At 45.9% G+C, this 22,694-nt stretch overlaps 1 protein-coding gene across 6 annotated transcripts in view; it reads right to left on the bottom strand.

The window, feature by feature from the left end:
• Positions 1–304: 304 nt before the first annotated feature.
• The window catches only part of XIAP (X-linked inhibitor of apoptosis), a 130,116-nt gene continuing 107,726 nt past the window's right edge, over positions 305–22,694 (bottom strand). For 5 of the 6 annotated variants that reach the window (XM_063937246.1, XM_063937248.1, XM_063937244.1 and 2 more), the window contains exons 5-7: positions 19,862–19,916; positions 4,022–4,210; positions 305–1,026 (exon numbers count right to left, since the gene is read on the bottom strand). In XM_063937246.1, the coding sequence (XP_063793316.1) occupies positions 833–1,026; positions 4,022–4,210; positions 19,862–19,916 (438 nt within the window). In that variant the 3' untranslated portion in view covers positions 305–832. The remainder of the gene's footprint in view (positions 1,027–4,021; positions 4,211–19,861; positions 19,917–22,694) is intronic. The other variant, XM_063937249.1, reaches the window with a different exon arrangement.

The following is a 22,694-nucleotide window of genomic DNA, read 5'->3' as shown; positions in this document are numbered from 1 at the left end:
TTACAGTAGGCCAACAATGAATATTTTCCTGCTCACCTCCATGGGTGTAAGGAAAAATGTGCCATGTTGGTTTCCGCAAGATCTTGGCCTTCTGACAACAAGCAGCCACTGATGTTAATTAAAATGTCCAAAGTGCGTACCAAAACGTGGAGTGTAAGGAAAAAGTTAGAACTTTCCAATGCTGCGGACACCAACTATTTCTGTTCCAATGGACGGGAGGAAGTATGTATGGGATTTAAAAATGTCTTAGAAGACGGATTTTAAATTTGATACTTCTACAAGGGAAATAGAGTTAGATACCAGCTGTAACTAATGCATTACATTTAATATTTTATAAATAACGTGAAGGTTACACCAGGTAAATAATCTGTACACATATTAGGAACAAATGAAGCATTCTTCACAAGACTAATTGCACTGATTTTTTTATGTCTAGTGAGGAGACAGACGTATTTGTGAGAAAAACCTTATACATTAGTATTTCCAGAAATTTTGAATAAAAATTATTTTAACAATTAACTGCAGCAAAACTAGATGAGAAACTGGATTAAAAGACAAACATCACCAAAAAAACTAGAAAGAAAATCTAAGATCCAAAATCTACTGATCTGCCTCACTGAGCCGTATATCTGACTGCCATTATAGAGGGAATGGATAGCTGATCTGCTGGTGTACTGTAGTCTTTGTATTTACTTCACTTGTCCCCAATAGCAATAGGTATTGCCCAGCACATGTCAGTGAGATAGGACAGTAGAAACTAATGTAGAGGAGGAATTTGTAAATCACGCTAATTAAGTTAACATTATATTTTCCTTTTCATCACAGCTGTCCTTTAAGACATGAAAATTTTTTGCCGTCTGTGTATAATAGTACAACATATGGGGCATTTATCAAGAGCCTCAGCGCAGTCAGAGCATACCACTAAGTGGCCACAAGGAATAAACACAATAGACACAGCTTTGTCCATGCAAACTTTGCAGATTTTTTCCTCTTCCAGTTTTCTTAATTTCTCCTCGATGCTGTTCTCTGCAAAAGCAAAAACACAATAGTTCCATTTATTATAGACACAAGATACTCATATTATTTATTTACTACAAAGTGGCTATGGCTAGATCTGCCACAAATCTTGAGCTTTCAGTGTGCTTGCCCCAAGGTTGGCTTCTAAAGGTGTGTACACACGGTAAGATTTTTTTCTTTAGTTTTTGCCTATATAGTCAAAATTGCAAGAAAAGTTAGTGCGCGATCCTGATGCGCGGTCCCGCAAGGTCAGTATCGCAAGCCTAGACAGACTGTGCAGTCATGTAAATTTTGACTATCTAGTATAAAAGTGTAGTCAAAATTGCCACTTAGCCAAAATCGTACATAGTATCGCAAGCACAGTCATCTAGGCTTGCGATACCGACCACAGTCCCTATTGCACAGTGAAAATCGGGGGTTAGCCTGAATCTCACCATGTGTACACACCTTTAGCCATGAGAAAGTGCAAACAGTGCAACCAAGTAAAACAAAAATGTTTTTTTTTGTTTTACTACATGGTATTACAAAGGCATTTTGTAGATTTACCAAACCTTCTAAAAATGTCAAGTAGAGAGGGTGCACATATTAACTAATTGCAACCTACCTATTATTCATCTAGAACATTCTATAAGAAGGATAAGTAGAATCTAAGTGGTAGATATGTGAAACTTTTCAACTTGTGCTCTTTAGGAGGTTTGGTAATCCCCCCGCAATGTATTAAAACAAAATAACACAACACAGACACCCAACATCAAAAGAGTGGGGTAGGACCGACACGGAATTCACATGAAAGTACATAATTGTAGAAAGTACAAGGGAGAAATAACACTTTTAGGAGGAGATGTATTAAACTTTCTAAAGAGTGGAGAAAAAGACAAGCAGAGACTTCTTCCTAGTACTTTATGGCACAGGTTCTGAAACTCGGTCCTCAGGACCCCAAACCGTGCACGTTTTCCTGGTCACCTCACAGTATCAAAAGTGATTAGCTCCACCTGTGGACCTTTTAAAATGTGTCAGTGAGTAATTAATACACCTGCTGGGTTACCTGCAAAAAATTCAGTGTGTGTGGTCCCAAGGACAGAGTTTGTGAACCTTTGCTTAAAGCATGTACTTGACAAAGTATAGCTAGAAGCTTATTGGTCGCTATAGCCAACTAGTCCACTCTTTATTTAGAGAGTTTGATAAATTTTTCGCTAAGGGATCTATGTACTTAGCCCTAGAGAGAGATAAAGTGGAGGAAAATAAATACAACCAACCAGCTCCTAACTGTAATTTTCCAAACACAACCTGTAACATGGCAGTTAAGAGCTGATTGGCTGTTACTTTATCTCTCTCCAAGGCTAAAGGTGCATACAGACGGAGAGATTTTAACTATGAGAGATTTTGACTGAGCGTTTTCCCTTGAACTGGCAGTAGGAGATTTTGACTAACTTTACCAGCTATTTTGGCTATGGGCGATTTTGGCTAACTCATTTAAGCAAGGGGATGCTTTTTCTTTTCCAGCGACCTAGCCAAGATTGCCTGCACAGTCTAATTTTAGCAGCGATAGCTACCTGGCGGGGACGCGCATCGCTATCGCTGGCTGTGTACACACAGAGCTATATGCACTAACTTTCTGAGTGATTTTGCCTATATAGTCAAAATCGCTCAGCTATATCGCTCCGTGTGTATGGACCTTTAGTACATAGACCCCTTAGTATGCTATCAATTGTCTGATGCGGGTTTCCTGGGATAAAGCAAATGCACAGCAATTACACTATATTCCCTATGAAAATTAAAACTCTAGGGGGAAAGAACAAAAAATAACAGATGTTTCACCTTAGTACATAGGTTCACTTACAATGCTGATACATTAATATATATGTCATTATCTCAGTAGGGGACCCAAAAATGTGGGATTTTGAATTTTGGATAAGGGGTACTCAACCTGTAATTAGACTGACTTCATAACGATCTACTTGAGAGCAGGTGAGTGACATATACTGATACGTAAGCAACGGAATGTTCAAAATGTTTACATCTAACATTCCCTAGATTCCAGCTATATGACAAAGAGATTTTCTAGGTGTAACAACAGAAAGGTGGAATGTGCACTGTCATCCTGTCAGTCAGCAATGAGTAACTGCAGCCTGCAATCATCAATTTGCCGCCTTCATGAATCACAGCACAAGCCTTGTACACACAATTGGATCATAGATTTTCTGCTCATCACTAGAATTACCACACAGCTGCTGGACAAGTATTTCTCACATCAATAGTGGATTTGTACGTGAACGTGTTAAAACATTTCTAAGTTGGAAGAATGACTTGCATTTTTCTCCATTTTAAATTATCAAAAACACATCTATCACCGACGATGATTTGGATTTGTACGCAAACCTGAAGGTTTATGAACTAATCCGATGTTTGTGGTTCTGAACAAGTGAAGAATCCAAAGGACAGCAAATTCTGCTGATTAGAGGATTTTGCTAGCCTTACTGAATTAGCGCCCAAGTGCCCAAATTATGTCGTTCAATATTTACCAAGGAATATATATATATATATATATATATATATATATATATATAGGTACTTGGGAAGAATTTCCCAAGTATTTATTTAAATAAATTATAAATAGTTAACATCAGGTTTGCAATTTTTCATTGTAAAGGCTTTTTCATACCATGGCATTAAAAGTACTGCAGTCAATCTGTACTCACAGCCTGCACAGCACATTGGAAACAGAGCAAGCACTAGAATCATAGATCCGATGCCAGTGCACATACTAGCATACAGCAAGGACGCTGCTGCATATTACTGCTTGCAGTATGTAAGCAGAGGAACATGCCAGCCTCTACATTTAGCACATGCATGTACTCATAGTCAAACCGCATTGCATGCAAATTGCACTTCAGCATATCATTGTTGTTTAAAAAAAAAAAAAAAGCAGCATTTTCCCAATACCGAGCCGAAATAATACTGTATATGCAGATAACTTAACTTCTAAATCCCATAGTGCCCTTACCGATCTCTCTTTGCTTTGCATCCCCATTTTCAGTCTGAGAATATAATAAATCGGAGACGAAAACCTCCATTGATGTGTAATTTACTCCTGTGTTTTTTAACCTCTGTAACATGAGTTTCTTTATTTCTTCCAGATGAAATCCCATTTGCTGTGCATTAATCACCAAAGGGTTCTTCGTTAATTCACTGTCTAGAAAGAGATGCATTTCTGTTAACTACTTGACAAAGTAATAGATAAGAAATGTAGACTTAAAAAAAAATAATTTAAGTGAAAGACGTACAGACCCTGAAGAAATATAAATGTCTACTGCGTGACTCTAGCATAGGGCACTGCTGTACGGACAGCCTCAGGAGTTGGAGCAGACACTGGTCATGGCGAGCACCATTCTCGCCACATGGAATGTGTTTCTTTAATGGAAATACTAATATAAATATATTCATTTTGCCCACTAATACCGCTTTCACCGCAGTCACGTACCGAGGAGACACTTAAGATGACATCATCTCCAAGCGCCAGCTCTTCCTATGCTGTGAACAGGTTGCATCGGCCCGGGTTACCTGTCCAACTGCACCATGACACGGGTTGAACTGGTGTTCAACCCTGGTTAAAATGCCATGTCGCTCGACCAAGGTTATTTCAACTGAGTGCTTTCACACTGCACAATGGCCCTCTCATTTCGAGTTCGCTGCGTAGCGCTCAGTTAAAAAAACCGCAAAACTGCGCATGCGTATGCACCGCAATGCGCACGCGTGGTGTACAGGTACGAAGAGCATCGTGGTTGTACACAGGTTCTAGCGACACTTTCAGTCGCACAGCCGATCGCAAGGAGATTGACAGAAAGAGGGCGTTTATGGGTGTCAACTGACCGTTTTCTGGGAGTGTTTGGAAAAACGCAGGCGTGACCGGGCGTTTGCTGGGCGGGTATCTGACATCATTACCGCGTCATTCGTCGCAGCAATCATCGCACAGAATAACTAACTACACGGCTGGTCTTGTTCTGCACAAAATACATTTGCAGCCGCTCGACTGCACAGGCGTTCGCACTCCTGCAAAGCGAAAATACAATCCCCCGTGGGCGGCAACTATGCGTTTGCATGGCTGCTAAAAGTAGCTAGCGAGCGATCAACTCGGAATGAGGGCCAATATCCTGGACTGCTGCATGTTCATGTGAAATAGCCCGGGATATTGCTGGCAGTGTGAAAGGGGTAGGAGTAATACATAAACAAAAAAAGTCAAAACTTTAAATGGATATAGGAAAGTCCCACTTTTTGCTAAAAAATAAATAAATAAATGGAGATACAGGTTACCATAAGGGTACATACCCCACTGGCATATGAATACATTTTTAACACATTTAGCAGGGTATTAAATAAGTTGCAGCAATTTCGTAGCTATTGAATTTACCCTGCTACGTATTCAATTGCGGGCAGTTTTCGCCCGCTTTTAAGGAATTTTCACCGATGCCTTTTCACTTTTTTTTTTTTTTTTAAAGGCAGTGGTGAAAAAGGCCTCAAAATCAGTGAAAATGCTGGCAGGTGTGAAAACGTGGATTCGCCAATCCACCGATTTTCGCTCCTACGGAATGTTCGCCTAGGCAAGACCATATCTACCTACGTTTATACAAAGACTGGGGCAAGATGTAGTAAGCCTGGAGAAATGGTAAAGCAGTAATAAGTGGAAGGTTTTTCAAACCTGTAATGATTGACTGCTGCATTATAACCTTCCACTTATCAGTTCTTTATTACTGCTTTATCACTTCTCCAAGCTTAATACATTTGCCCAACTATTTGTTCCAGTTCCATGCAACTGCCACATTTGAAATCATCAGAAATATCTTTAAATACGATTAGAAACATGAACAATGCATAACAAATGGACTTCACATGTGTTATCTACAGAAATGCATATCAAACACCAGCAGCCATGTACCATAAGAGGCTCAATTACACATAATGTATGTGCTAGTAAAATGGGCAAAGAAGAGATAAAAGAGCACCTGCAGATACAGGAGAGGGGAAATTAACTGTTTCATTGAGATCCTGGCACCACATAAAAAAACACCTATATTCAAGAAGCAAAAGCACAGAAAATCAGCTACATCACTAGGCCATCCGCACTGGATAGTCTCAAGCCAGCGTACTTGGCACGAAACCTCTCCTACCTACCTCTATTGGCTTGATGTACAAGAAATAATTTAATATAAGCACAAAAAGCCATTTTCTCTTCCAATCCATTAAGGGACACTGGAAGACTGACTATGAGGACATCCCTAAGAGAGGGTACTTTCAAAGTAGCAGTGCACAAATGTGTCCTAAGACCATGTAGCTGTCAGTCTCAACTGGTCAGCAGAGGCACAATGCTGCACCAAGTAGGAGCCCCTTCCTGATTTGGTGGACTGTGACCTCACATTTTCAGGGACAGGCAATCATGCCACAAAGTGGTGATTTACTGAGCTAATTCTCTTAACTGGCATGGTCAGATCACTTGCGACCAAGCCACCCCAATGTGTCCCCCCGTTTTTGACAAATGTATCCATTCTGAAGACATGCATAACATAATACAAAAAAAATAAATAAGAATTTAATTACCCACCAGTAAATCCTTTTCTCGTAGTTCATAAGGGAAATTGAGGGAATCTAGTACGATGGGGTATAGACGGGGTCCAAAGGTGCCGATGCACTTTAAATTTCTTCAACTGGGTGTGCTGGCTCCTCCCCTCTATGCCCCCTCAGGCAGTTATAGGTAAAACAGTGCCAGAAGGAGAAAGGACATACTTTAGAGAAGGAACATAACAACGAGTGGCGAGATTTACACAACAGCACACCACTAACATAAAACAATCAGCAACGGCTGGTAACAAGACAGCAACAGCTGAACAGGTAACCATAGAAGAGATAACCTGCAGAAAGTCAACGCACTAAGGCGGGCGCCCAATATCCCTTATGGATTATGAGAAAAGGATTTACCAGAAGGTAATTAAAATCTATTTTTCTCTAGCATCCATAAGGAATATTGAGGGAATTTAGTACGATGGGGACGTCCCAAAGCTTCCAGAATGGATGGGAACGTGCGGAGACATCTGCAGCACCGCCTGCCCGAACTGAGAATCCTCTTTGGCCACGGTATCAAACCTGTAGAACTTCACAAAGGTGTTCTTCCCCGACCAGGTAGCAGCTCGGCATAGTTGCAAGGCCGAGACTCCACAGGGAGCTGCCCAGGCAGACACCACTGATCTTGTAGAGTGGGCCTTCAGAGACTGTGAAACAGGTAAGGCTGCCGACACAAAGGCCTGTTGGATAGTAATGCTAAGCCAACGAGCAATGGACTGCTTTGAAGCAGGGAAACCCTTTTTCTATGCATCATAAAGCACGAACAAGGAATCCATCTTTCTGATCCGAGCTGTTCTCGACATAGATCTTCAAGGCTCACACAGCTTCCAATGCCTCCAAAGGAGTAAAAGTGCCAGAACTTGACGGAGCCACAATAGGTTGATTCAAGTGGACTGCAGAGACGACCTTCGGCAGGAACTGTTGCCTAGCCCTGAGCTCCGCTCTGTTCTCATAAAAGACCAAGTAAGGGCTTTTACCTGATAAGGCCCCCAATTCTGAGACAAGCCTAGCAGGGGTGGTAGTCATGTGACCGCCGGTCGGCTGACCGACAGTCACATTAACTCCTCCGTGAGCCCGACGGCTCACTATCCCGATGGTCGGCATGCCGACCAACAGGAACTATTTCCACTCGTGGGTGTCCACGACACCCATAGAGTGGGAATAGAACCCGTGGCGACCGCAGGTCGCCACCGAGCCCGCAGCGTGGCGAGCGCAGCGAGCCCGCAAGGGGCTTGCTGCACTCGCCCCTCCCCGCCGGGATCCCGGCGTCGGTATGCTGCCGGGATCCCGGCGTCGGTAAGGTGACCGGCGGTCAGGAGACCGCCGGTCACCCGTACTACATCCCCTAGCAGAAGCCAGTGCCAATAACATCACCTTCTTTCACGTGAGGTACTTGTCTTCTACCGTCATCAGAGATTCAAACCAGGCGGACTGTAGAAATTACAACACTACATTCAAATCCCAGGGTGCCATGGGCGGCACAAAAGGAGGCTGAATGTGAAGCACCCTTTGCAAGAAGGTCTGACAATTTCTTCCGGAAGAAATTTGAGAGTTCTGAAATCTGGACATTAATGGAACCCAGACGTAAGCCCTTATACACACCAGCCTGCAGGAAACGTCCCACGTGGAACTCCACAGGCAGATACGTGCGGTCCTCGCACCAAGAGACATATCTTCTCCCGATATGATGATAGTGTTTTGACGTCACAGGTTTTGTGGCCCGAACCATTGCAGCAATACCCTTTTTGGAAAGGCCCCTGTGAGCTAGGATGTTCCGCTCAACCTCCATGCCTTCAAACGAAGCCACTGTAAGTCTGTGTAGATGAATGGACCTTGTTGAAGAAAATCTCTTCTCAGTGGCAGAGGCCAAGGGTCTTTGACGGACATGTCCAGAAGATCCGCGTACCATGCCCACCGAGGCCAATTTGGGCAATCCAAATTGCCTGGACTCCATGATTCCGGATTTGCTTGAGCACCCTTGGGAGCAATGGAATCGGAGGAAACAGGTAGACCAGCCGATAAGGTCAAGGTGTCGTCAGTGTATCCACTGCCCTCGCCTGAGGGGCCCTGGTTCATGAGTAATACCAATGAAGCTTCTTGTTGAGTCGAGAAGCCATCATGTCTATTTGTGGGCAGCCCCACCGGTGGATGATCTGTTGAAACACCTAATGGTGAAGCCCCCACTCTCCCAGTTGGAGATCGTGACGACAAAGGAAGTCCGCTTCCCAGTTGTCGACTCCCGGAATGAAGATTGCGGACAGTGCTCTTGCATTTCTTTCTTCCCAGAGGAGTATCTTTGACACCTCTCGCATGCAGGCCCTGCTTTTTGTACCTCCTTGTCGATTGATGTACGCTACTGCCGTGGCGTTGTCAGACTGTACTTGGATCGCGTGATCCCAGAGCAGGGGAAAAGCTGAATCAGAGCACTGTAGATCGCCCGAAGTTCCAGAATGTTGATCGGAGGGCTTTCTTTGGCTGACAACCTACCCTGGAACTGAGCCCCCTGGGTGACAGCTCCCTATCCTCTAAGACTCGCATCCGTCGTGAGGAGGATCCAATCCTGAATCCCAAAACTTCGGCATTCCAGTAGGTTGGAGGACTGCAGCCACCACAGGAGGGAAATCCTGGCCTGAGGTGACAACCGTATTATCCGGTGCATCTGAAGATGTGATCCAGACCACTTGCTCAGGGGTTCCAATTGAAATGTTCTGGCATGGAACCTTCCATACTGGATTGCCTCGTATGAGGCGACCATCTTCCCCAACAGTCTTATGCAAAGATGGATGGATATCCGAGTAGGCCAGAGAACCATTTGGACCATCTCCTGAAGTGTTCTCGCTTTGTCTTTTGGGAGGAACACTTTCTGGCCACAGTACCCAGCAACATTCCCAGGAACAGGAGCCGCTGAATTGGCTCCAGCGGGGACTTCTGTTAATTGAGGATTCACCCATGGTGTGACAGAAGTTGGATAGTGGGGTCTATATGGAGCAATAAAAGCTTCCTGGATTTTGCTTCTATCAGGAGATCGTTCAGGTAAGGGACAATACTAATCCCCAGGACCCAAAGTTGGAACATCCTCTCTGCCATCACCTTCATGAATACTCTCAGGGCTGTGGACAGGCCGAAGGTTAGCGCCTGGAACTGGTAGTGATCGTTCAGCAGGACAAACCTCAGGTAAGCCGGATGAGATGGCCAAATCGGGATATGGAAACTGGCGTCCCTGATATCCAGGGAGTCCATGAACTCCTGTTCTTCCAGACCCGCAATCACTGCTTGCAAGGATTCCAACTTGAACCCGAAAACATCTAGTAAGGGTTCAAGGATTTCAGATTCAAAATGGGTCTTACCGAACCACCCGGTTTCTGTACCACTAACAGGTTGGAGTAATAACCCCTGCCCTGTTGTTGTACTGGCACTGGAACAATGACTCAGGACTGGACCAATTCTAGGATGGCCTGTTGCAGCGTAACACGCGTATCCTCCAAAGCAGTTAAGCTTGATTTTAAAAATTGGTGGGGAGGAGCACTGTCGAACTCCAGCTTGTAGCCCTGAGAAATGAGGTCCTGTACCCAGGTATCCTGGCAGGAACTTTCCCAGATGCAGCTGAAGTTACGTAGCAGAACTCCCACCACGAGATCCCCTCGGGGTGGGCGGGCACCGTCATGCTGAGGCCTTAGTGGAAGATGAACTGGTGCTTTGTTCCTGGGAACCTGCCGCTGCTGGCTTTTTTGCCTTACCTCTGGTGCTTTGTGCAGCGTTTGAGGCGCCTCTGGTTCAAGATCGAAAAACATAGCTGTCCAAAAGGACTGAGTAGATGGCCCCGGGTAGGAACGCCTAGCCGGTGGGGCCCCAGAGGGTAAAAACGTGGAATTCCCCGCAGTAGCTTTGGAAATGCACAAAACCAACTCAACCCCGAATAGCTACTCCCGTGAGAGAGGGAGAGACACCACACTATGCTTGGAATCTGTGTCCGCTATCCACTGGCGCAGCCATAAAGCTCTGTGCGTAGACACGGTCATGGCAGTACTCACATTAATAGCGCCTATCTCTTTAACAGAGTAGCACAGGACGCGTGCAGTATCCTGAATGTGTTTGATCAGAGTAACCATACTCACCAGAGACACATCCCCAACGAGGCCCTCTTGAACTGGCCCGCCCAGGTGTGAATGACATGTGTCAACCAGCAACCCGCTATCAAAGGTCTTTGTGATATACAAGCTGCTGTGGAATAGACTTTCACAGACGCTTCTAGTTTTCTATCCCCAGGGTCCTTCAAAGCCAAGGAGCTAGGGACCGGTAACACCAATTCTTTAGACAAGCGTGAGACAGAGACGTCAACAGCCAGGGGATCTTCCCAGTTTTTTCTGCCTTCAGCAGAAAACGGGAAAGTGTTAAGAAGCGTCTGGCCACCTGGAATTTTTTTATCAGGAATTTTCCTGTTCAACTTCAAACATATCATCTAATTTCTTAGAATCAGAGAAAGTGACGCTAACCTTTTTCTGTGAGGAGAAAAACGACTGCTTTACTGCATTGTCTTCTACTAGGAGTTTTAACACATCCCTGATAGCAATTATGAGGGGCTCAAGCCCTTGTGCAGGAGATGAATCCTCAAAAATAGGGTCCATCTCCTTCTCCACCGTCTGTCCCTCTTTATCAGTTACTGAGAGTAAGCAGGCAGCCCACGTGTATGTGGCCCTGAGCTAGGGAGAAGGGTCTGTCCTCTGCCTCTTGCAGCCGGGTCTGCTATACAGTCTGCTGCAGTCGCTGTGTCTTATGACTATTTGCAGAGGGCTGAGAGAACATGTCCGCCATCCAGGGAGCTTAACCAGGATGGCTGCTGCACGTCTCCCCCTCGCTCCTCACAAGCCTGTGAGGACTTGCAACATAGTTCATGAGAAGGGGGGGAATCTGCATGTGCATAAATGGTGTTTACCATATTCACAGGAGACAAACTCACACACACACACACACACACACACACACAACACACAGACACTGTACTAGCAAGCCTGCCCTTGATTGGTATGTGAGTAGGAGACCCAGAGAAAATGACCAGCACACCAAGCCTAGCAGACTCAGGGAGACTGCAGGCTGTAACTTTATACTGCGACTCAGTGGAACACCAGTGTTTTTTCCTTATGAGGACTATTTATAAGTATAATAGCTGCTCTACCCCTTTCTAACACCCCTATATCTATCTGGAGTGTTGGAGGTGCTGAGTGCCTGCTGCTGCTGGAAGCAGAGGAAGGCGCCAAGAAGCCGCTGGTCCCACTCTGAGGTAGCTCTGCCCCCTGCAATGGCGCTGGAGCTATACACTTATTTATACTGGCAAATGTCTCCTTTTGGTGTAAAACCTTGCAAGGTGACCGCACCCCCCCCCCTTCCCCCCTCCTCCAAACATTACAGGTAAAGAACTTCTACTGAACCGAACCTACTGGTTCTAAAGGAGAGTGCTACAAATAAGTTAGCAGCAGGTAGTGATCCAAAGAAGTTAATACAGGTTGAGTATCCCATATCCAAATATTCCGAAATACGGAATATTCCGAAATACGGACTTTTTTGAGTGAGATAGTGAAACCTTTGTTTTCTGATGGCTCAATGTACACAAACCTTGTTTAATACACAAAGTTATCAAAAATATTGTATTAAATGACCTTCAGGCTGTGTGTATAAGGTGTATGTGAAACATAAATGAATTGTGTGAATGTACACACACTTTGTTTAATGCACAAAGTTATAAAAAAATATTGGCTAAAATTGCCTTCAGGCTGTGTGTATAAGGTGTATATGTAACATAAATACATTCTTTGCTTAGATTTAGGCCCCATCACCATGATATCTCATTATGGTATGCAATTATTCCAAAATACGGAAAAATCCGATATCCAAAATACCTCTGGTCCCAAGCATTTTGGATAAGAGATACTCAACCTGTAATAAGAATTTACTTACCGATAATTCTATTTCTCGTAGTCCGTAGTGGATGCTGGGACTTCCGTAAGGACCATGGGGAATAGCGGCTCCGCAGGAGACTGGGCACAAAAGTAAAAGCTTTAGACTAGCTGGTGTGCACTGGCTCCTCCCCCTATGACCCTCCTCCAAGCCTCAGTTAGGATACTGTGCCCGGACGAGCGTACATAATAAGGAAGGATTTTGAATCCCGGGTAAGACTCATACCAGCCACACCAATCACACCGTACAACCTGTGATCTGAACCCAGTTAACAGTATGATAAACGTAGGAGCCTCTGAAAAGATGGCTCACAACAATAAACAACCCGATTTTTTTGTAACAATAACTATATACAAGTATTGCAGACAATCCGCACTTGGGATGGGCGCCCAGCATCCACTACGGACTACGAGAAATAGAATTATCGGTAAGTAAATTCTTATTTTCTCTGACGTCCTAGTGGATGCTGGGACTTCCGTAAGGACCATGGGGATTATACCAAAGCTCCCAAACGGGCGGGAGAGTGCGGATGACTCTGCAGCACCGAATGAGAGAACTCCAGGTCCTCCTCAGCCAGAGTATCGAATTTGTAAAATTTTGCAAACGTGTTTGCCCCTGACCAAGTACCTGCTCGGCAAAGTTGTAAAGCCGAGACCCCTCGGGCAGCCGCCCAAGATGAGCCCACTTTCCTTGTGGAATGGGCTTTAACAGATTTTGGCTGTGGCAGTCCTGCCACAGAATGTGCAAGCTGAATTGTACTACAAATCCAACGAGCAATCGTCTGCTTAGAAGCAGGAGCACCCAGTTTGTTGGGTGCATACAGGATAAACAGCGAGTCAGATTTTCTGACTCCAGCCGTCCTGGAAACATATATTTTCAGGGCCCTGACTACGTCCAACAACTTGGAGTCCTCCAAGTCCCTAGTAGCCGCAGGCACCACAATAGGTTGGTTCATGTGAAACGCTGAAACCACCTTAGGGAGAAATTGAGGACGAGCCCTCAATTCTGCCCTGTCTGAATGAAAAATTAGGTAAGGGCTTTTATATGACAAAGCCGCCAATTCTGAGACACGCCTGGCTGACGCCAGAGCTAACAGCATGACCACCTTCCATGTGAGATATCTTAATTCCACAGTGGTGAGTGGTTCAAACCAATGTGATTTTAGGAACCCTAAAACTACATTGAGATCCCAAGGTGACACTGGTGGCACAAAAGGAGGCTGTATATGTGGGGGCCTTCTTGGCCTCATACCACGCAACATATTTCCGCCAAATGCGGTGATAATGTTTCGCGGTTACATCCTTCTTGGCTTTGATCAGGGTAGGGATGACTTCATCTGGAATGCCTTTTTCCATCAGGATCCGGCGTTCAACCGCCATGCCGTCAAACGCAGCCGCGGTAAGTCTTGGAACAGACAAGGTCCCTGCTGGAGCAGGTCCTTTCTTAGAGGTAGAGGCCACGGGTCCTCCGTGAGCATCTCTTGCAGTTCCGGGTACCAAGTTCTTCTTGGCCAATCCGGAGCCACGAGTATAGTTCTTACTCCTCTCCTTCTTATGATTCTCAGTACTTTGGGTATGAGAGGCAGAGGAGGGATCACATACACCGACTGGTACACCCACGGTGTTACCAGAGCGTCCACCGCTATTGCCTGAGGGTCCCTTGACCTGGCGCAATATCTGTCCAGTTTTTTGTTGAGACGGGACGCCATCATGTCCACCTTTGGTTTTTCCCAACGGTTTACAATCACTTGGAAGACTTCTGGGTGAAGTCCCCACTCCCCCAGGTGGAGGTCGTGTCTGCTGAGGAAGTCTGCTTCCCAGTTGTCCACTCCCGGAATGAACACTGCTGACAGTGCCACCACATGATTTTCCGCCCAGCGGAGAATCCTTGCAGCTTCTGCCATTGCCCTCCTGCTTCTTGTGCCGCCCTGTCTGTTGACGTGGGCGACTGCCGTGATGTTGTCCGATTGGATCAATACCGACTGACCCTGAAGCAGAGGCCTTGCTTGACTTAGGGCATTGTAAATGGCCCTTAGTTCCAGAATATTTATGTGAAGAGACGCTTCCATGCTTGACCACAAGCCCTGGAAATTTCTTCCTTGTGTGACTGCTCCCCAGCCTCTCAGACTGGCATCCGTGGTCACCAGCATCCAATCCTGAATCACGAATCTGCGGCCCTCTAGAAGATGAGCACTCTGTAACCACCACAGGAGAGACACCCTTGTCCTTGGAGATAGGGTTATCCGCTGATGCATCTGAAGATGCGATCCGGACCATTTGTCCAGCAGATCCCACTGAAAATTTCTTGCATGGAATCTTCCGAATGGAATTTCTTCGTAAGAAGCCACCATTTTTCCCAGGACTCTCGTGCATTGATACACTGACACTTGGCCTGGTTTTAGGAGGTTCCTGACTAGCTCGGATAACTCCCTGGCCTTCTCCTCCGGGAGAAACACCTTTTTCTGGACTGTGTCCAGAATCATCCCCAGGAACAGTAGACGTGTTGTTGGAATCAGCTGTGATTTTGGGATATTTAGAATCCACCCGTGCTGACGTAGCACTACCTGAGACAGTGCTACTCCGAACTCTAACTGTTTCCTGGATCTTGCCCTTATCAGGAGATCGTCCAAGTAAGGGATAATTAAGACGCCTTTTCTTCGAAGAAGAATCATCATTTCGGCCATTACCTTGGTAAAGACCCGGGGTGCCGTGGACAATCCAAACGGCAGCGTCTGAAACTGATAATGACAGTTTTGAACCACAAACCTGAGGTACCCCTGGTGAGAAGGGAAGATTGGGACATGGAGAGATACCATATAGTCCCCTTCTTCCAGGTTCGCTATCACTGCTCTGAGTGAATCCATCTTGAATTTGAACCTTTTTTTGTAAGTGTTCAACGATTTTAGATTTAAAATTGGTCTCACCGAGCCGTCCGGCTTCGGTACCACAAACAGCGTGGAATAATACCCTTTTCCCTGTTGTAGGAGGGGTATCTTGATTATCACCTGCTGGGAATACAGCTTGTGAATAGCTTCCAATACTGCCTCCCTGTCGGAGGGAGACGTTGGAAGAGCAGACTTCAGGAATCGGCGAGAGGGAGACGTCTCGAATTCCAATTTGTACCCCTGTGATACTACCTGCAGGATCCAGGGGTCCACTTGCGAGTGAGCCCACTGCGCGTTGAAATTTTTGAGACGGGCCCCCACCGTGCCTGAGTCCGCTTGTAAAGCCCCAGCGTCATGCTGAAGACTTGGCAGAAGCGGGGGAGGGCTTCTGCTCCTGGGAAGAGGCTGCCTGGTGCAGTCTTTTTCCCCTTCCTCTGCCCCGGGGCAGAAATGAGTGGCCTTTTGCCCGCTTGTTCTTTTCTGCTGAGAGGTGACCTGGGGTAAAAAGGTGGACTTTCCAGCCGTTGCCGTGGCCACCAGGTCTGATAGACCGACCCCAAATAACTCCTCCCCTTTATACGGCAATACTTCCATATGTCGTTTGGAATCTGCATCACCTGACCACTGTCGCGTCCATAACGCCCTTCTGGCAGAAATGGACATCGCACTCACTCTTGATGCCAGGGTGCAAATATCCCTCTGTGCATCTCGCATATATAGTAAAACATCCTTTAAATGCTCTATAGTTAATAAAATACTGTCCCTATCCAGGGTATCAATATTTTCAGTCAGGGAATCCGACCAAGCCACTCCAGCACTGCACATCCAGGCTGATGCGATTGCTGGTCGCAGTATAACACCAGTATGTGTGTATATACCTTTTAGGATATTTTCCAGCCTTCTATCAGCTGGTTCCTGGAGGGCGGCCGTATCAGGAGACGGTAACGCCACTTGTTTTGATAAGCGTGTGAGCGCCTTATCTACCCTAGGGGGTGTTTCCCAACGTGCCCTAACCTCTGGCGGGAAAGGGTATAGTGCCAATAATTTGTTAGAAATCAGCAGTTTTTTATCGGGGAGAAACCCACGCTTTATCACACACCTCATTTAATTCCTCTGATTCAGGAAAAACTACTGGTAGTTTTTTCACACCCCACATAATACCCTTTTTTGTGGTACTTGTAGTGTCAGAAATGTTCAATGCCTCCTTCATTACCGTGATCATGTAACGTGTGGCCCTACTGGACATTACGTTTGTCTCCTCACCGTCGACACTGGATTCAGTATCCGTGTCTGGGTCGACCATCTGAGGTAACGGGCGTTTTAGCGCCCCTGACGGTGTCTGAGACGCCTGAACAGGCACTAACTGATTTGCCGGCTGTCTCATGTCGTCAACAGTTTTTTGCAAAGTGCTGACATTGTCACGTAATTCTTTTAATACGACCATCCAGTTAGGTGTCGACTCCCTAGGGGGTGACATCACTAACACAGGCAATTGCTCTGCTTCCACATCATTTTCCTCCTCATACATGTCGACACAATCGTACCGACACCCAGCACACACACAGGGAATGCTCTGATAGAGGACAGGACCCCACTAGCCCTTTGGGGAGACAGAGGGAGAGTTTGCCAGCACACACCAGAGCGCTATATATATATACAGGGATAACCTTATATAAGTGTTACTCCCTGTTATAGCTGCTGTATTTATATATTAGCTGCCAATAGTGCCCCCCCCTCTCTGTTTTACCCTGTTTCTGTAGTGCAGGACTGCAGGGGAGAGTCAGGGAGCCGTCCTTCCAGCGGAGCTGTGAAAGAAAATGGCGCTTGTGTGCTGAGGAGAAAGGCTCCGCCCCCTTCACGGCGGCCTTTTCTCCCGCTTTTTTCAGGAAAACTGGCAGGGGTTAAATGCATCCATATAGCCCAGGAGCTATATGTGATGCATTTCTTTAGCCATATAAGGTTTTTACAGTGTTTTATTGCGTCTCAGGGCGCTCCCCCCCAGCGCCCTGCACCCTCAGTGACCGGAGTTTGAAGTGTGCTGAGAGCAATGGCGCACAGCTGCAGTGCTGTGCGCTACCTTATTAGAAGACAGGAACGTCTTCTGCCGCCGATTTCTCCGGACCTCTTCGCTCTTCTGGCTCTGCAAGGGGGCCGGCGGCGCGGCTCCGGGACCCATCCAGGCTGAACCTGTGATCGTCCCTCTGGAGCTAATGTCCAGTAGCCAAGAAGCCCAATCCACTCTGCACGCAGGTGAGTTCGCTTCTTCTCCCCTTAGTCCCACGATGCAGTGAGCCTGTTGCCAGCAGGACTCACTGAAAATAAAAAACCTATTTAAACTTTTACTTCTAAGCAGCTCAGGAGAGCCACCTAGCATGCACCCTTCTCGTTCGGGCACAAAAATCTAACTGAGGCTTGGAGGAGGGTCATAGGGGGAGGAGCCAGTGCACACCAGCTAGTCTAAAGCTTTTACTTTTGTGCCCAGTCTCCTGCGGAGCCGCTATTCCCCATGGTCCTTACGGAAGTCCCAGCATCCACTAGGACGTCAGAGAAATGGGGATATACATGGTAACGGCATATGCATTACAGGATGCAGCCATTTTGTTGACAATTGTAATGTTAACACCACTGCTGCCCAGGCCTGGATTTACCGCTAGGCAACATAGGCATGGGCATGGGTACCAGGGGGCCTTTAATATCAGGAACACTGGCGCTCCGTTACTGTGCCTACACAAAACATATCCCAAAGGAGCACCACGTGACGTCATGCGGGTCTGTCACACACTCCTCTCCTAGTGGACAAGCCCAGCAATGAAGAGAGGTGTGGAGCGACTGCAGTGCAAGAAGTTTTGCTAGTTCAGGGGCGGTTTGGGCGGGTAACTGGGGAAATGTCCCACTCCATGCCAGCTGGCTCCCTCTCCCAGTGTCACTACTACAGTGCCCGGGGTCCCCAGCCACCTACTGGAGTGACAGTGCTGTGGCCACTCAGTGTGACATGCGGGACATTGCTGCAGTGACAGGCTGCCTGTGAAGATTCTGTGTACTATACACACAGGGGACGGGAAGGAGTGTCTACATGTAAGTGAGCAGGAGCTAATTCACCACAGTGCAGACCCAACTCTCTCTAATGCTAGTGAGCACCACAACTGCAAACTAAGCCAATGATGGCTGGTTCATGGCTGTCGTTCTCGTCAGTCTCCAAACCCCCTCCAATACAACACTCTCTGAGCTGTCAGTGTCAGTTATGGCACATGTAGGCAGTGTTGGGTCCACCCCTTCACTCTCCTGGGGTCCCACTCTTGCATTGGACTCCTGGAGTGTCAGTCACAAAAAGCTCCGCCCACTCCTGACCACATGTCGAGTGCTGACTGAGAAGCTCCTGCTGCCGTGGAATGGCTACTTTTGATGAGAATAGAGGTGTGTGTGTGTATGTGTTTGGGGTGGGGTGAGGGAAGTTTAACCAGGAGACCTCGCACAAATCTAAGCCTAAACCTCTCCCCACAGCCTGACTCTAACTCTTCCCTTGAATTAACCGTTCCTCCTGCAGCCTGACCCTAACCTCCCCTCCTGCAGCCTGACCCTAACCTAACCTCCCCCATAACCCTAACATCCCCTCACACTACCTGAAACTTACCTCCCCCAAAACTCTAACCTCCCCTTTCACAGCCTAAGAGTGCCGGTCTCAACCACTGGGATGGGAGCTCCAGCCATGACCACCAGCGTAAGTGCCAACCTTGACCATTTGTGTGAGAGCACCAGCCTTAACCACCAGCGTGAGGACCGAGCTCTACCACCGGGGCGGCAGCACTGGCCTCAACCACCGGGCCAGGAGCGCTGATCTCAACCACCAGCAGGAGGCCAGCGCTCTACTACCGGGGTGGGAGTACTCTACATGCTCCATGCTTTGATAAATCTCAGCTCCTAACTGTAATTTTTCAAACACAACCTGTAAAATAGCAGCTATAAGCGGATTGGTTGGTACTGCATCTCTCTCGACTTTTATCTCTCACCAATCTTTGATTAATCTCACCCATAGTCTAACATGACTAAGATGACTGTACTTAAGGAACATTTCATTGAAACAAAAAGCTACACATAAGGTGGTATCCAAATGATATATCACGCCCAATCTTCTTTTCCCCCGTTAAAGCATATATCGCGGCCATAGTAATCAGGTTTAGCTGCACAACGAATAGGGTGCACTCGCTACCGCAGGGGTAGCGAGCTGAAATGATTATACCAAGCCCATCAGTAGAAACAGAGCAAGCTTATATAAAAATTTCCATTTCACCAGGGTTTAGCACCAGCCATGCTTGTTAAACAACATTTAGCCTGAATAAACTAACAGTTAAAATTGGCATGCAAACATATAATTCAGCTTAATAAAGTTACACTTACCTGCAGGTAAAACAGCTGGTGTCAGGGCGGGTGGTATCTGGTCAGCAGCACCTGCCTAAGGAAAATATGAAACAACACAATAAATACTGTTCAAACACAGTAAACCGACATGTTTTGTGGTCTTCTGCATTTGAACTTTTTTTGAAATGTTTTATTTACCAGGCATGGTTATTATGTTTGGTGGACCCTTGTATGTTCCACTACACAAGTCATCTTACCTACCAAGTCACACTTAATTTTTTTTTTAATTGAGGGGCTCAGTGAAAAAGTAACTGTTTTTTACTTTTCAACTAGATTTGTCTTGACATATAATACTAGGGATTTATATTTTGCCGTTGATGAGAAACCGGCACATACCACTAAATTAGAAGTTAGTGGAGCAGACACTAGATGGCAGAAGCTACTTGACGGCAGAAAAAATTCTAACTCCACCAAGCCCCGCAATTTAAAACAGGGCATCACTGAAGGATGACACAATTTTCCTTCATGAATCTAATTTTCCCAAAATATCGGCTCACACACTAGTGAAGATGTATACCAGCAGGAAGGAAAGATTATTTTCTAAACTAGGCTCTGCACTATCATCGATCAGACAGGAAGAACTTATAGTAGTGCAGTGGTTCTCAAACTGTGTGCCGTTGAACCTTTGGGTGCCGTGAGCCTCTTGCAGGGGTGCCTGGATTGGTGGTCCAAGACTAATTAAAATTATTTATGGTCAATATAATAGGCAAAACCAGTGCTGGTGGCTGCCAATTATAAAATAGGAGGACAAACAGAAGCAAATCCTGTCCCTCACCACATAAAGGAACCTAAGGATGACATATAAACACAAATAAATTTAGAAAGAAATGGTAAATTAATCAATAAAGAAACTTTTGGCCTAGGGATGCTGGGGAAAAAACTCTGATATTCTATGGCGCCGTGGTTCAAAAAAGTTTGGTAAACACTAGTAGTGGATTTTTATGCAGTTCTAAATATAAATCGAAATAGATGCTCCCCTGTTGCCTGTTCTTTGCAAAACGGATTTGCTAGGACCTCAATTGACTTCTAAAATCACACCACCTGTATGATTCTTGGCAACGTTTATTAAACCAGCATCAAAAAAGTATAATTTTTTTCCCATCAGTTTATTACTCATATCATAAAATTATTGTTTGAATTTTAAATTATGTTCACCTTTCACCTGCTCAGATCATGTTCCAATCCTGAGAGATTTCTCAGAATAATCTCATCACTCTCCTACTTCCATGTGGAGACTTAATGAAACCCTTCACCATGACCTTCACCAAACTTCTGGAAAACTACTTTGCTTTTAACATCATTTTTGTTAATCCAAGGGCAAGATACATACCAGCCCACACCATCCACACCGTACAACTTGGAACATACGAACCAGTTAACAGTATGAAACAAACAGCATCAGCCAGAGACTGATCAAAACTGTAACAAAACCCTTATGTAAGCAATAACTATATACAAGTCTTGCAGAACTTCGTCCGCACTGGGACGGGCGCCCAGCATCCTCTACGGACTAGGAGAAAAAGATTTACCGGTAGGTTTAAAATCTTATTTTCTCTTACGTCGTAGAGGATGCTGGGGACTCCGTAAGGACCATGGGGATTATACCAAAGCTCCAGACCGGGCGGGAGAGTGCGGATGACTCTGCAGCACCGATTGAGCAAACATGAGGTCCTCCTCAGCCAAGGTATCAAACTTGTAGAATTTAGCAAAAGTGTTTGACCCCGACCAAGTCGCCGCTCGGCAAAGCTGTAATGCCGAGACGCCTCGGGCAGCCGCCCAAGAAGAGCCCCCCTTCCTAGTGGAATGGGCCTTTACCGAATTTGGTAACGGCAATCCAGTCGTAGAATGCGCCTGCTGAATCGTATTACAGATCCAGCGAGCAATAGTCTGTTTAGAAGCAGGGCGCCAACCTTGTTGGCTGCATACAGGAGAAACAGTGCCTCTGTTTTCCTAACCCGAGCCGTCCTGGCTACATACATTTTTAAAAGCCCTGACTACATCAAGGGACTTGGAATCCTCCAAGTCACCCATAGCCACAGGCACCACAATAGGTTGGTTCATATGAAAAAGGGGAGTACAACAAAGGTAATACAGCTGTGCGCTCGGTGAGTAGTGATGTATGTGACTGTCAGCAGCGATTTGGAGAGGGAATGCCAATCCCTCCAAAAAGCATAAAATAAACAAAAACCAAATTGCGCTCAACAGTCAAAATATATGTATTTATTATAAAATATATAAAATACAGCAATTCTCCCGGGAGTGCAATAATTATAAATGAATAATCATAAAATGTATACGGTACAGAATCACTGTGTCCTGATATGTTACTAATTAGCAGATATTATGAAATAATTGCAACAATGTGGCCACAAACAATATGATGTATTGAGCAGTGATGGTAATAATAATACTCTTTTATACACCATATAGGTCTGTATGCTGGTAACAACTAACTTGTTGTATAAAGGTCCCCAGACAGTCCTTGTTCCGTGCAAGCATCTATTGGTTTGCAAAAAGGTTACCTTGTAAAGGATTATTATGGATGGGCACTCAAGTGCATGTAACGGTGAAAGGATGAATTGTGTCCACTGAACAAAGTTCGCTGTGGCGGTGTTTTGGCAGGGAGAGCCCGGAGTAATGTTTCTATAGCCAGCCGTTTTACCCCCGCACGGGGGAGGGGAGAACGGTGTCTGAGAAAGCCGTCGGGTTTGGAATGGAATGTAGCCGTGCACAGGCTGTGAAACCCAGATGGCTAGATGTACTCTGTGACACGGTGTACTTGCGTTCTCACCCACAAAAGGCTGTGCTTACC

The sequence above is a fragment of the Pseudophryne corroboree genome, chromosome 8 (assembly GCF_028390025.1).
Source record: "Pseudophryne corroboree isolate aPseCor3 chromosome 8, aPseCor3.hap2, whole genome shotgun sequence".
NCBI classification, from domain to species: domain Eukaryota; kingdom Metazoa; phylum Chordata; class Amphibia; order Anura; family Myobatrachidae; genus Pseudophryne; species Pseudophryne corroboree.
This window is presented reverse-complemented; position numbering and strand designations above follow the sequence as displayed.